The 15,508-nt window shown below is 41.4% G+C and overlaps 2 protein-coding genes across 2 annotated transcripts in view; one reads left to right on the top strand and one right to left on the bottom strand.

Moving 5' to 3' along the window:
- sbf1 (SET binding factor 1) overlaps positions 1 to 8,691 on the bottom strand; it is a 141,394-nt gene extending 132,703 nt beyond the window's left edge. The window contains 1 exon segment of the mRNA XM_052033617.1: positions 8,551 to 8,691. Coding sequence (XP_051889577.1) covers positions 8,551 to 8,605 — 55 coding nt within the window. The 5' untranslated portion in view covers positions 8,606 to 8,691.
- A 190-nt stretch (positions 8,692 to 8,881) lies between these two features.
- Positions 8,882 to 15,508, top strand: part of miox (myo-inositol oxygenase) — a 33,459-nt gene continuing 26,832 nt past the window's right edge. The window contains exon 1 of the mRNA XM_052033403.1: positions 8,882 to 9,010. The gene's annotated coding sequence lies outside the window, so the exon portion shown is untranslated. The remainder of the gene's footprint in view (positions 9,011 to 15,508) is intronic.

Below are 15,508 nucleotides of genomic sequence, written 5' to 3'. Positions count from 1 at the left end.
AACATAAATTATACACAACTTGCACAACAAAATACACATAACGACATTAGTGCAAGTTGAGGGAAATATAGTCCAAGGCAGAATTAGGGTTTTTCAGCTCGCTTCAAGAACCTGATGGCAGCTGCAGGAAGAGTGCCTGGCCCAGATGGTAAGGGACCTTAATGATGGATGCCACCTTCCTGAGACATTGCCCCTTGTAGCTGTCCTTGATGGTGGAGAGAGCAGCACCCGTGATGGAACTGGCCAAGTCCACCACTCTCTGTGGTCTCTTGTGCTTCTGTGCACTGGAGTTTCCATGCCAGGCCATGACGCAACCTGTCAGAATGCTTTCCACCGTACACCTGTAGAAATTTATCAGAGTCTTCAATGACATGCTGAATCTCCTCAAACTTCTAAGAGAGGTGCTGGCATGCCTTCTTCGTGGTTGCATGTTCTGTATGTGCTGGGCCCAGTATAGGTCCTGTGAGATGCTGACACCCAGGAACTTGAAGCTGCTCACCCTTTCAACCACAGACCCTTCGATGAGGATATGAGGTTTCTGATCTGTACTGATTGGAGTTCCCCAGTAAGGAAGTCAAGGATCCAACTCCAGAGGGAAGTATAGAGTCCCAAGTCTTAGAGCTTGATGATCAGTTTTGAGGGGATGATGGTATTGAACGCTGAGCTGTAGACAATGAACAACAGCCTGACGTGTGTTCCAGTTGTCCAGAGAAGAGTGGAGAGCCAGCAAGATAGCATCTGCTGTGGATCTATTGTGGTGATAAGCGAATTGAAGTGGGTCCAGGTCCTTACTGAGGCATGAGTTGATTCGAGCCATAACCAACACTCAGAGCACTTTATTACAATGGATGCAAGCACTACTGCATGGTAGTCCTTAAGGCAGGTCACTCAGCTCTTTAAAACTGTATCTATACAGCAAAGGTCTTAGGCCCTTCTGGCCCAACAAGCCCGTGCCACCCAATTACACCCTTGTTAACCTACTAACCCATACATGTTTGGAATGTGGGAGGAAACAAGAGCACCCGGAGGAAACCCACGCAGTCACGGGGAGAACGTACAAACTCCTTACAGACGGCGGCGAGAACTGAACCCTGACCGCTGGCGCTGTTATAATGCTGCGCTAACCACTACGCTACCGTCTCTCCCCTCTCTTCTTGGGCACCAGTACAGTTGATGCCATCTTGAAACAGGTGGGAACCTCAGACCACAGAAGTGAGGGGATGAAGATGTTCCTGAACACTCCAGCCAGGCAGTCAGTCAGCACAGGTTTTTAAGCACTTGACCAGGTACACTGTTAGGGCCTGATGCCTTGCAAAGTTTCACCATCCTGAAGGATGGTCTGACATCAGCCTCGAGACTGAGATCACACAGTCATCAGGTGTTGTAGGGAATCGTGCAGGTATGTTATTATTCTCCCTCTCAACATGTGCATAAAAGGCATTAAGCTTATCAGGGAGTGATGTATCATTGTTGTATATGCTATTCGTTCTCGCCTTGTAGGAGGTGATGGCATGCAAGCCCTGGTACAGCTATCAAGCATCTGTTTGCGTCTCCAGCTTAGTCTGGAATTGTCCCTTCGCTCTCGTGATAGCCTTCTGGAGGTCGTACCTGGACTTCTTGTAGGTCTCTGGATCATCACTCCTGTATGCCACAGATCCAGCCCTCAGCAAGGAAAACAGAGACAACATCCCAGAGTGGCAAATAACATTCTCACCATGCAAGTACCAGATATTTCCCCATCTCCAATAGGTAAGAATGTAACCACCTACCCTTCGTAGTCAGAAACATAGCTAGTGCTATGTCCCCCAACATCAAGTGAACAGGCCACCCAAACACTGTGACCCAAAAGAGCAAATTAGAGGCCAAATAAGCAAATGAAATCCTGACACCCCAAGGCCTTTCCTTCCCATCTTTAAGCTACCTCAGGAATATTTTGACATCTATTTCAACAATGTGGAAAATTGACCAGGTATATCCTGTTCACAAAAAACAAGATAATTTGTTAGACTGGATTTAATACTCAGTCTGCACATAGTCATAGCACTAATGACAGCTTTCATCACTTTTTATCCATGGCTCTATCAAGTAGTACTTACTCACCAATGGCCAATTTGATCTTTTGCCGGGGCACTCAGCCCCAACCTCATTACAGCCTTGGTCCAAACATGAATGAAAAAGGTAATTCCAGAGTTGAGGTAAATGATTGCTCTTGACATCCAGACTGTACTTAACCAAGGTCAAGGCAACATTTGACTGAGTGTGGCATCAGGGCCATTTACACTATTGAAAAGTGCCAGGTTGTCTATACAGCAAAAGAACTAATGCAGTTAAGAGCCTTCTTGATTAAGCTTTTTGAATCACTCATCGAGTAACCTGCCCTCAATTAATAATGTCACTTACCATCTATGTGGCCAATTCCTGAAATACCATGTTTGAAATAAAATTTTAATACTCTGTAAAACAGTCAGAATCAAAAAGCTACCCATTCAGAAGGTACAGCATGCTAATTAACGTTCACTACAAACCTTTCACTTTACTTACAGACCATAAAATGCCCAGGGACAACACTAAAACCAACAAGGACACCAAATAAAATCCACAATCTTTTAAACGAGCTACATTTAATTTTTTTCCACCGTTTCAAAGCTTCAGATGCTGTGTGCACCATTATAGCCTGAAGACAAGGCAGGTGGACAGCTACTCACAAAAAAAAAATCAAGAACAGAACAGGTGATACAACAATCGGAACACTTCCCTTTAGCTTCCCTAATAATAAAACTTTGGGGAAGCCAAGAATAAATCAGAGTAAAAACTATGTGGAGATCACATAAATCAATGTTGGGAATCACTACCATTTCCAATTTATGTCAATGACTTGAACTCAGTAAAGCAATGCAAATTGCCAACGATGTTGAATTATCTGGCACAGTGAAACCAGAGGCAGTTCAAAAATGACACAATGAGATCATAATTTCTTATAGCACGAAAGGTGGCAAATCAGCACATCTTACTTGTGCTGGCTCTTTGAGTTATTTAATTACCCTCACATTACTCTCTTTCCTGATTTGTATCTAATTCCCATTTTAAGTGTTTACAGAATTGGCTTCCTCCATTTTTCAGGCAGTAAATTCCAGATCACAACTTGCTGTGATAAAGGACAAAGTCAAAAAGCAACAAATGACTGCAGTAGCCTAGTAGTTACGTAAAACTGAATTTAATAAACCTGACAAATGGTGGTCTAAAGTAATAGTGAAAGCTGCCAGATTGTTGAAACAGGAACCAGATGCCCTTGCTTGTTTGCCCCTCACAACCATCACATTTGTGGTACCCAAGATTGTAATCAGAAATACATTTCCAAAGTCGTCTTCAGCCCAAGAAGAAAGTGTGAACCACTTCCCATATCTTGAAAGTTACCTCTCAAATAAGAGTGACGTTGATGATGAAGTTCACCATTGCTTTCAATGGAATGTATAGTCTTTGGCCATCAGAAGTGTGTTTGAAGAGAAAGAGCTTGAACTACCCAAACTAGCAGTGTCCCTTCTCTCCTACACTCTTCTGAGTAATGGACTACCTATCAAAGGCATCTGAAAGCTCAGAGCAATTGTCATCACTGCTGTCACAAAATCCTCCAAATGCATTGACAGGATAAGCAAACTAATGTCAATCTCCTTTCTGAGGCCAACATCCCCAGCATCAAGCTTCTAATTACACTCAGCTGACTCCAATAGGCAGACCAGATCATTGACATGCCCAATACCAGACTTCTAAATCATGGGAATAAAAGGATGACAAGAGGAAACAACTCTCTCAAAGTTCTCTTGAAAAAGTGTAACATCCTCACTGACTCATCAAAATCCCTGGCTTCCATCTGTTCAAAATGGACGAGGAACACAGAGCTGAATACATTCAAAGCATACTGAAGCCCAGTATAAACAGCAGAGGAGTGCATCACCTCCCACCCTATGTATGGCAGGTCTGACCTCATCAACCACTTCAGAAACCAGAGAACCCAAGAAGTCATCACCAACCCTGAGGCACTGCCTAAGAAAATAGGAGAAGCACCCAACAGGTCAGCTTTTATAAGACGCACTCTACCAAGTCATCTCAATATATCAGACTGTTAAAATCTTAAATAGTCACTCCAGGAAAACATGTCACAGCAAAATTTTAATTGTGATTTTTTTCAACTATGGATCTTAATTCAAATAAAACTAGGACTCTGTTCAAAGAAGTGGTTTGCTTTAATATGTGCCTTATATTGCTCAAAGTTCCAAAAGACTGATGCCCAAAACATTATTTTGAAGTGTGGTCACCCAATTTGTATAGTCAAACATGTGTCCATACACACAGTGCCACATACAAAGTCCCACTAAATACTATCAGAACAATAACCCTTAATGTATTTTTAGTATTAAATGGAGGAATGTGGGTCCAGGAATACCAGGAGAGTCTTGGCTATTAATGCACTGCTGTGGATTTATGACATCTACACATACAATTAAAAAGGAGTAATGCTGAACATACAAGATCAATACATGCCAAACAGCTGCATAGTTTATTTGCCAGCTTAAGTGATGAACAATTTCAAAAATAAAATAAGAAAAAGGCCTCTAAAATAGTGCAAGGGAAGGGATTCAAATGGACAAATATAAGAAAAAGCAGGTCCATTACAGAGTGGCATTCAGAAAACTAGAATTTTCAGCAGTAGAAGCTAAAGAGAACAGTTAAAACTCTCTCAATAGCACAATGAAAGGGCCTAGAGAAGAAAGATCAAACTTTACAAAGTGACATGGAAGCACAATAAACAGAAACCTCCAAAATAAAATTGATATATACTTGAGAAAGGAAAGATGCAGGAGTGATCTTGATTGGAAAGATCTATCAAAGTGCAGATCCATTGTTGACCATTGGATTTCCTATTGTGGTGCAAGACTGAACACAAATAGTAAATATTTTAATAGTTATTATCTGTACAAAATTCACAAAAAACATGGACACCAGGCTTTCCCTTAGACAATAAAAGCATGAACAACAACAACAAAAATGAAATGAATATCCAAGGGAGATTTATAAAAGCTCATAATAAATACACTGCCAAGTATGGATGATATTTTCCCCTGAAGTGCTGTGGCAGTCCACACACATTTCAGATACTGGGGAGGTACCAGCACATTGGAAGCCAAGAATTTTAAGAAATTGGAAGTTTAAGGAAAACAAAAGGACAAAACAAAGTCAACTACATCTACAATAATTTTACTTCCTGTATGAAACAATCAAACTGGTAGTCAGCGGTAAATCTAAGATACACGTGTACAAGATTAAGCCAGTAAAAACACTCCCAACAATTAGTTCAGAAAGGGAAAGTCCAGCCCGATCTTGCACTATTTCTACATAACCAGTGACTTTGCTTCAAAAGTACTTCACCTGTCATAAAGTTGTGTGGACATCCCAAGTTCATAAAAACCCTAAATCAACTTTCTTCATAATTGAGGAAAGCCCTTTGGATTTAGCCTTCCAGAAGGCAGCTTGACAAATTTCCACTAGAAAGGCTGTTAGTTAAATACAAAACTGCAGAGATAAAAGGCAAGACACTGACAGAGGGGTATTAAATGGCTAATCATTAGAAAAGCCATTCTGGAATGGTAGAAACACTGTATAGTGCAATATAACTCAATAATAAGATCAATTCTGCTTTAATTTATAAACAAAAATGTGATTTCTGAAATTCAGTGCAAATTGGTTAAAACTGTAGTTCATACCAAACTAGCAAGAACAGAATTTTGACAAATTGTTGGAATAAGAGCCAAAATGCTTCCACTGTTTTAGACTTTTTAGTTGGTTAAGGTCAGTGGTTCCCATCATGACTCTGAAATTGCAAAGATATAACATAAGGTTGAAAAGATATAACATAAGATTGCAAAGATGTTTGTCAGTGTCATTTTAGTTTGATTTCTTCCCCCTACTGATATGGGTGACAGATTTGCTATCAGTATCATTTTGAAGTTGCAAAAAAATCTTGCACTCAACTGGAGTTATGCTAATTAAAAGATTGAGAAACACCGAGTTTGACATTCATTGCACAAAATTCATATTCTTTACTCATTTTGGCTCAGTGGCAGCACTCTTCACTCAGAGTCAAAAGTTGTGGGTTCAAGCCACAGATTTCACAAAATTCAACACGGTTTCAGAGTTTTGAAGGGCTGCTGCATTGTCAGAGATATCATCTTTCCTGCAAAGTGTTACAAGTTTGATTCTGCTTGTTTCACGGAACAGCAGGAAAATATGAAATGAAATATTATCAACCTAAAACATAAACTTTTTCTTTGACTTGCCGAGCATTTCACGCATTTTGTTTTTATTTCAGTATTTCCAACATCTGCAGCATTTTATTTCTATTCTACTCTTTCCCTCAATTCCTAATAAACAATTTAAACAGCGCATCCTTCAATCTTCCATAACAGGATTGATCTCAATCTTGAGTTCTACTGCACTACACTATCTAGCTACCACTCCAGAGTGGCTTCTCTAATGATTAGTCATTTAAAATCCCCTGTCAGTTTCTTGCTTTTTATCTTTACATTTTTGTCACCTTCCACAACAGTCCTTACAACTTACCACAGTACCAGAAATGGTATTTAAATAAGGTTCCATACTGTACTTTCTAGGCCTTGTATTCCATCATCTTGAGATAGTGTACAACATTCTAATAACCCTCTTACTGCTTGTACCTATGGAACAGCTTATAACTGATTCACATGCATGCACAAATCTATCTGTACCTTCAGTTTCTAGTAACTTGCCACGTGGAATGCCATTAAATCTTGTACAGAATATCACACTTCCTCACATTGACCTCAAGTGCCACTTTTCCTATTCACAGACAAATTCAACTTCATATTCATCTAATATAAACTGTTCCTCCCAACTTGGTGTCACCTGTGGACAGATATTCAACACTATTCTTATATTGATGCATATAGTGAAAAACAAATAACCCAGTACAGATCAGTGGGAACACTATTCATCATATTTCACTAATATATTGTTAGATTTTCCCTACTCTCTCTCTCACCTCCCAACCAATTACTGTTCCAAGTCATGATAGGACATCCAATTCCATACCACTATATTTTGCTAACGATAATTTGTGCAGATCCTTTTCTAATGCCTTCTGCAAGTCCATGCTGATGACATCCAAAGACCTTTCCCAAGTACCCCATGTTACTGACATTCTCAGAAACAAAATTGCACGTGGGCAATCTTATAAAACTAAAATGACTCACCAGAAACAAACATTAATACAAAACAGCATATTCTCCAAGATTGCCACTTATCAATTCAGTCTGAAATTTCCACAAGTTACTAAGATAAATGACTTATAATGTATAAATACAGCAATGAAAATTAGCACATCTATCAAACTTTCATTCATCAAAAATGTAATTCTCACTGCGTTTACAGATTTGTCCTTGTGTCATATACTCCCATTGCTCTTCTGTGGCATAAAGTCATTACACTTTAAACAAACAAGCCAATCCGACCACTAACTTGTTCCCTATAAGTCTAACTTGCATTCACTTTTCTCCATGTCTTCACTCCCTACCCCATGTCTCAAGAGGGTATTACTGGGACCGGATAGCTTGAGTTATAAGGAGAGAATGGATAGCCTGGGACTGTTTTCCCTAGAGCGAAGGCTAAAAAGGGACCTTATAGAGGTTTATAAAATCTTGAGAGGCATAGATAAGGTGGATGGTCACAGTCTCCCCCCCCCCCCCCACCAGAGTAGGGAAGTTTAAAACTAGAAGGCATAGGTTTAACGCAATAGGGAAAATATTTAAAGGGGACCTGAGGGGCAAGTTGTCCCACACCAGAGTGTATGGAACAAGCTGCCAGAGCAAGTTGTAGAAGTCAGCACAATTACCATATTTAAGACATTTGGACAGGTACACGGAAGGAAAGTTTTAAAGGGCGATGGGCCAAATCCAGGTAAATGGGACTAGCTCAGGAAGACACCTCAGTCAGCACAGGCAAGTTGGGCCGGAAGGACTGTTTACATGCTGCATGACTTTACCTGTCACTCCTCACCCTTAAAAAAATGATCACTTCAGACCCATCACCATGCACACGATCCCCTCAGGCACCCTCCCTCTCGCTATCATCTCTGTCCATCTTCACCTACTCTAGTCTTCTTCCATTATCCTTGCCGAATCTCCCACCCATCTTTACAGCTTCTCACTCCTGATCTCATCCTATGTCCCTGCATCACTAACCCACCTTGTCCTCCAGTAATTCTCCTTGTCTCATTCCCCCCCCCCAACTATCTCTCCTCACTATCCTCCCTATCAACATCACGTCTCCTCTTCCTCCCTCCCAACTCTATCTCCCCCTTACCCTCAACCAGGTCCCTCCCTCCTCCCACACCCTCCGCTGGGCCTCAGGTCCCAGGGCTGCAGTATTGAGCCGGGCGGAGTAGGTATGGGAACGCGGATGGGAGAGCAGTCGGCGGCCGAAAGCTCGGTCTGGGCCTGGACCCGGCCCTGCCGCACTCACCGCGTTTGTCGTGATCGTAGCCCACCAGCACAAAGTAGTCGGCCAGCCGGGCCATGGCTGTGTCGCTGCTGCTGCTGCTGCTGAGCACAGCCTGCGCTACCAGGCGTCAGCATCGTTCCGCCGCCATCCCGCTCACAGCGCGCCTGCGCCGAGGGGGTGGGAGGCGTGGAGCAACCGGCCAGACAGACCATAATATGAAGCACGCCCCAGGTCCGTGGCAACCGCCTTCCTATCCGGCCCGCACTCACCCAGCAACCCATAATATGAGGCACTTCTCCCTTGACAACCACCCTGGCGCCTCAGCCGCTTGCTGTCAAAGTCCCGGGTCCAACATGGATGAGGTCGCTGGCACCGCTCTCAGGAAGGGCAGCTCCTTATCTCCAATGAGGCAGCAGAATAGGGAGCAAACTGGGGGCACAACCTCGGTGGCGGAAGGTGGGATGGAGTGCGCAAAAACTCGGTAAGAGGACGTGGGAAAAGCTAGTTGCTATGGTCCAAAGAACAAATTACGTGGTTAGGAACGGGGAGCTATTCCACTGAAAATATACTTAGCAAGTAAATTAAAAGAACCACCTCTGAAGTTAGAATGTCAGGATTATAATCTGATCGCTTGCAATTTCTCTGGAAACAGATCAGAAGAATTAAGACGTGTGTAAAAGGCAGGTTCTAAGAGCAGCTACTTCCCTTCAACCATTCGGTTCTTGAACCAACTTGCGCAACCCTAATCACTACCTCAGTTTAGCAACACTATGGCCACTTTGCAATACAATGGACTTTTTTTTTGTTCTAGTTGTGCTCTTTCTTATATAATGTTGTATAATTTTTGTTTTTCTTGTGAATGCTGTGTTTGTAATGCTATGTGCCTCTGATGCTGCTGGAAGTAAGTTTTTCATTACATCTGTGCATATGACAATAAATTCTACTTTGACTTTAGAGGGAAAATCATCCAAAATCAGCAGAGCATGTATTATGAGCTCTTCTAAAACTCCCTTGGAAGGGAAAAAAATATATAACAAAAATATCTCCAGGTGCTGAAAATCTGAAATAAAAACAGAATATGCAGCAAGATGGGCAACGTTTACAGAGAGAGAAGCAGTGATAGCGTTTCAGGTCAAAGACCCTCAGAACTGAAATGGAGAACACAAATGAGTTTTATGTTGCAGAAAGGGATGAATAGGATGGTGTGGGGTCACTGGCCTGTGATGTTAACTCTTTCTCTGTGGGCAGTGCTGAGTCTACTGAGTGCTTGAAGCACTCAGTTTTAGTTTTCAGATTTTCAGCATCTGAAATTTTTGCTTTGTAATCCAGGCCAGCTCTCTCTGTCCAGAAGCTGCATGATTAGTTGGGCTTTCCCAGCTTTCACCCTTGTTTCACATTTCCAGCAACTGCTGTGTTCTTTTATTCCCCCCACAGTTCCAGAGGTATTTGTTCTCCCTCAATTGACATCTTTCCCAGTCAAATTACCTGTCACTAACCAGCCCTCAGTGCCCTCCTTGTCAACATCAATCTGTGTCATCTGCCATCTCTTGGTCTCTACCCTATGACAGACATTCCCTTTGTCGTCATTCCTTTTCCTTTTCTGCCAGTTCAAATATGCCCAGTTTCTACATTTTCCTATTCTGAAGAAGGGTCATTAACCTGAAAGGTTAACTCTGTTTCTCTCTTCCCAGGTATTGTTTGACCTGCTGAATGCTTCGGCATTTTCTGTTCTAACTTTAAGTTTACGTTACTGAGTTATCAACCTCTCTGCTAAGAGAACATGATGCTTGACCTGCTGATGATATCCAGCATTTTCTGTTCTAATTTTAATGTTATGTTGCTAAGTTATTAATCTTTCTGCTAAGGGAAACAGGTCCTACTTGTTCATTCTGTCCTCTTAGTTTTATACAACATCTTCCCTCAGGCTCCTTTGTTCCAAAACCTGTTCCACCTTCTTAGTAAAATTCTCCCAGCAACATTGTCCTAAATCTCCATCTCAAGTTCTGTCACATCCTTCAAGTTGTGAGCAATACCCAAGTAATAGCCCAACCAGTGCTTTACACAATTCCAGCGTGATCTTATTACACTGTATGCCTTGGCCAATAATGTTTAGTATTCTGGATGCCTTCTTAAAATCCCTATATCTGAATGAAAAATGAGTATTGTAGAGTACAACACATTTAGAAACATAGAAAAACTATAGCACAATTCAGGCCCTTCAGCCCACAAAGTTGTGACGAACATGTCCCTACCCTAGAAATTACTAGGCTTACCCACAGCCCTCTATTTTGCTCAGCTCCATGTACCTATCTAACAGTCTCTTGAAAGACCCTATCGTATCCGCCTCCACCACCATTTCCGGCAGCCCATTCCACGCACTCACCACTCTGAGTAAAAAAAACTTACCCCTGACATCTCCTCTATATCTACTCCCCAGCACTTTAAACCTATGTCTTCTTGTGGCCACCAATTCAACCCTGGGGAAAAGCCTCTTAATAGAAACATAGAAAAAAAAGCAAAAGTATTGGGGGAAAGGGAGGTAGAGTTGCTATATTTATTAAAGGTAGCATAATTTCAGTAGAAACAGAAATGACACAGTAGAATTAAGGTGATAGAGATTAAAGATTATGAAAGATGAATCACACTATTAGGGATAGATTACAGACCAGTTTTATACAACACCTTCCCTCAGGCTCCTTTGTTCCAAAACCTGCTCCACCTTGTAAGTAAAATTCTCCCAGCAACATTGTCCTAAATCTCCATCTCAAGTTCTGTCACATCCAATTAGGGGAATAAGTAAATGGGATCAAGGGAATAAATATGTGGGAATAGCATCTACTCAAGAAATAATCGAGCAGAAGGGAAAGGCAAAGAGGATGCTTTTGTACAATGTACTCAGGACTTCTTTCTAATCCAATGTGTAAGTAGTCCAATGTGGCAGGGTTCACCATTGGATCTTGTGTTGAGAAATTAATCTGAGCAGATAAGATGACTAGAGGAACATTTAGGGAATAGTCCATAATCCTATGCTTAAAGATAATAATTGAGAAGAACAAAGCTTTAATAAAGACCAGGGTTACAGATTGGAGAAAAGAATCACACTCTCCTCTGCATTCTCTCCAGTGCAATCATGTCTTTCCTAAATGTGGCAACCAGAACAGTACACAATACTCCATCTGTGGCCTAAACAAATGTTGTATGATAACCTCCTGTGCTGTCAGCTTAAGGGATCATTCGACCAAGGTCCCTCTATTCCTCAATAATCCCTCGGTGCCTACCATTCATGGTGAATGTCCTACCCTTAACTGTCCTCCCAAAGTACACTGGCTCACACTTATCTCGATTAAATTCCATTTGCCATTTCTCTGTCCATGTTACCAATTGATCAATATCATCTGGTTGGCTATGACTGTCCTCCTCACTATCAACAACAACAGTAATTTTTGTGTCACAAAAACAACTCTCCACAATTACCTTCTGCCTATTATCCGATTTACTAGCTTACCTTGGTTCCCATGGGCTCAAACCATTTGGACCATGTAGGATCTTGTCAAAGGCCTTACTAAAGTCTGTGTAGACTTCATCAATCACACTGTCCTCATCAATACATTCTGTTATCTTTTTATACTCAATAAAGCCTAGGGGGAAAAATATGCTGGGAACATCAATGAGATATCATGGATAAATAAAAACACAAAGGAAGTATTGAGGTCAAGGAAAGAGGCATATACTAAATATATGGACACATATGACAAAAGGAAATAACAGATTATGAGGCAAGTTTAAAAAATGTAATTAGGAAAGCAAAGGAAAATTTAAAACTTAAGTATTAAGGAACACAAAACAAAATAGTAAAACGCAAGTTTAACAAAAAGGCAAGTAGAACATAAAAACACATGGCCCCTTGAACCTGCTCTGTCATTCAATAAGATTATGGCTGATCTAATCATGGCCTCAACACCAATTTCCTGCTTTCTCCCTCTAACTCCTTAACTCCCTTTTAGATTAAATGTCTGTCAGTCTCTGCCTTGAATATATTCAACAATTCTGCCTCCATTGGTCAGAGATTGAGAATTCCAATGATTCAGATACATATTAAATATTTCCTTACAACATAGAAAGAGGTCTTTTAGTCCATGGAGTCTATGCCAGTCCCAGCACATTTCCATCGGTACTATTCTCCCATTTTATCACCCTGTCATCCATTTTCTCTCACATGTTAACCAGTACATCTTTGGGCTGTGGGAGGAAACTGGAGCACCCTGGGGAAATCCAAACTGCCATGGTAATAATATGGAAACTTCACACAGTTTGCACCAGGGGTCAGGATTCAACCCAGGCTGTCAGAGGTCTAGGGCAGCACTGCTACGTACTGCCACTCCCTCAAGAGAAAGGGCACAACTATCTGAGAAAAAAAATTCTCCTTACCTGTCTGAAATGTGGCACCCCATTATTCTGAAACTATGCTCCCTTGTTCTAGTTATACCACTAGAGAAAACATCCTCTCAACATCCACACTCTCAATCCCTCACTGATTCAATAAGATTAGTTCTCATTCTCTTTTACTCCAGTGAGTATAGGCATATCTTGCTGAACCTTTCTGCATATTTTAACACCTTCATCCCAGGAATCAACCTAATGAACCTTTTCTGCACTGCCTCCAATGTAAGTACATTCAATCTTAAATAACTTTTTTATTTAATCATTCATAGCATGAGGATGTCACTGGCCAACATTTATTTTCCATTCTTAATTGCCATTGAACTGAGAAGGCAGTTGAAAGTCAACTAAGTTATTAACCCATATGTTTCTAAATACTATTTAGTTTTGCCCAGATCTCCTCCTGAGATCCACTTCATCACAGAAGCCAATCTTCAGCCAGTTTGATTCACTGCAGATGGTATCACAAAATGTCTAACACTGGATACAATAATGTCTATGGGACCTAATAACATCCAGGCTGTTTAAGTAGAGATGCACTCAGAATTATCCATGCATCCAGTCAAGTTGTTTAAGTATAGCAACAACACTCCATGTGAAAATTGCTCATGTTATCCTGTTCACAAAATGCGGGCAATTGTCTACAACAGCGCTACCAAGTGGCAATTTCTCATCAATGACCTTTTTACTGGTGCTTTATTTGGGCTTTGACAGGACTACTTGACAACAGATGGTCATTGTTCAAACATGGACCGAATAATTGAATTCCAGAAATGAGGAAAAATGACCACTCTCTACACCAAAAGCAGCATTTGATTGAAAATGATATAAGGGGGCCCTGATAACATTGATAGGCAGCAAGGGGAAAACATCCCAATTGTGGGAGCCATTCCTCGAACAAAGGAAGATGGTTGTGGTTGTTAGAGTTTAATCATCCCACTCTCATGTAGGACAGTATCTTGGGCCCAATCATCCTCAACTGCTTCATCAATAACCTTTCATCCAACTTCAGGTCACGTGGGGATGCTCACAAATGATGGAACAATGTTCAATTCCATTCAGAACTCCTCAGACACTGAATTAGTCCATGCCTGCTCGTATCAAAGCAGAGACACAAGAGATTCTGCAGGTGCTGGAATCTGGAGCAACACACACAAAATGCTGGAGGAACTCAGCAGGTCAGGCAGCATCTATGGAGGGAAATAAACAGTGAGCCAGCTTGTGCGCCTCCCCCTCCCCTGACCTTCTTATTCTGGCTTCTGCCTGCTTCCTTTCCAGTCTTGATGAAGGGTCTCAACTCAAAACATTGACTGTTTATTTCCCTCCATAGATGCCGACCGATCTGAGTTCCTCCAGCATTTTGTGTGTGCTGCTGCTCACAGCAAAACCGCGATAACAGTTCAGGTTTGGGCTACTCATGGCAATTAAGATTTACACCATGCAAAAGGCAGGCAATGACCATCTCCGACATGAGAGAGTCTAACCATTTACCCTTGACATTCAATGGCATTACCATGGCTGAGTCCCCACCATCAACACATTGGGGGCAGAGATAGGGTCACCAATGACCAAAAAGTCAACCAGACAGGCCGCACATAAACAGCATCTACTGAAGTAAGTCAGAGGCTGCATAGCCTGCAGCAAGAAATTCACTCCTGCCCCCTCTCCCTAAAGCCTTTTCCAATATTTACAAGAGCATGGATGGAATACTCTCTACTTGCCTGGATAAATGCAGCTTCAACAACTCAAGCAACTTAACAGGACAAAACAGCTGCTTATTTGGCACCCCTTCTACCACATTTATTCCCTTACCCACCAAGCACACCATGACTACAGTGTATACCATCAACCAATTGCACTCCATTATTTGCCCAGACTACTCAGGCAGCACCTTCCAAACCCATCGCCAGGGACAGGGGCAGGGGCAGTACACATAGGAATACCATCATCTGCAGATTCTCCTCCAAGTCACACACTACACTAACTTGGAAGTATATTATTTCTATTCTTTTGTAGTTGCTAGATCTTGATCCTGAACTTCCTGCCCAACAAAACTTTGTGAGTACCTTTACTAGAAAGACTGCCATTTTCTATCAATCATTATAATTAAGTAACTAAAAATAATAATTTTAAAATAACAATTTTCATTCATTAGATGATTAAGGATGATCTAATCAAGATGTTTAAAATATTAAATTGATTCAGTAAAACAGCATGCCCACATCCTGGAAAAATTAATTTAAAGGTTTATAAAGGTTCCCCATCACCATTAGGCTGACGAATCCATCTCACCATTTTTAAACAAAGGTGAGACATTTGCAATCCTTCATTATCCACATATTACCTCTATAATCACAGAGGACTGGAAGAATATGACCTAGGCTTTCTCCATTTCCAAGTTATAATAAGCAGGTTATACTCATATGGAAGGAGCAGGGTGTGCAGTTTTGGGTAGCGCAAAGTCGCGAATGACCCTTTGATAGATTAGGAGAAGTCCCATATGGGTGGTGCTGTCAGACTTGGCCTGACAGTAGACTGT

This window comes from Pristis pectinata, chromosome 19 (assembly GCF_009764475.1).
Source record: "Pristis pectinata isolate sPriPec2 chromosome 19, sPriPec2.1.pri, whole genome shotgun sequence".
NCBI lineage: Eukaryota > Metazoa > Chordata > Chondrichthyes > Rhinopristiformes > Pristidae > Pristis > Pristis pectinata.
Note: the sequence above shows the minus strand (reverse complement) of the source record. Positions and strands in the feature narration are given on the sequence as shown.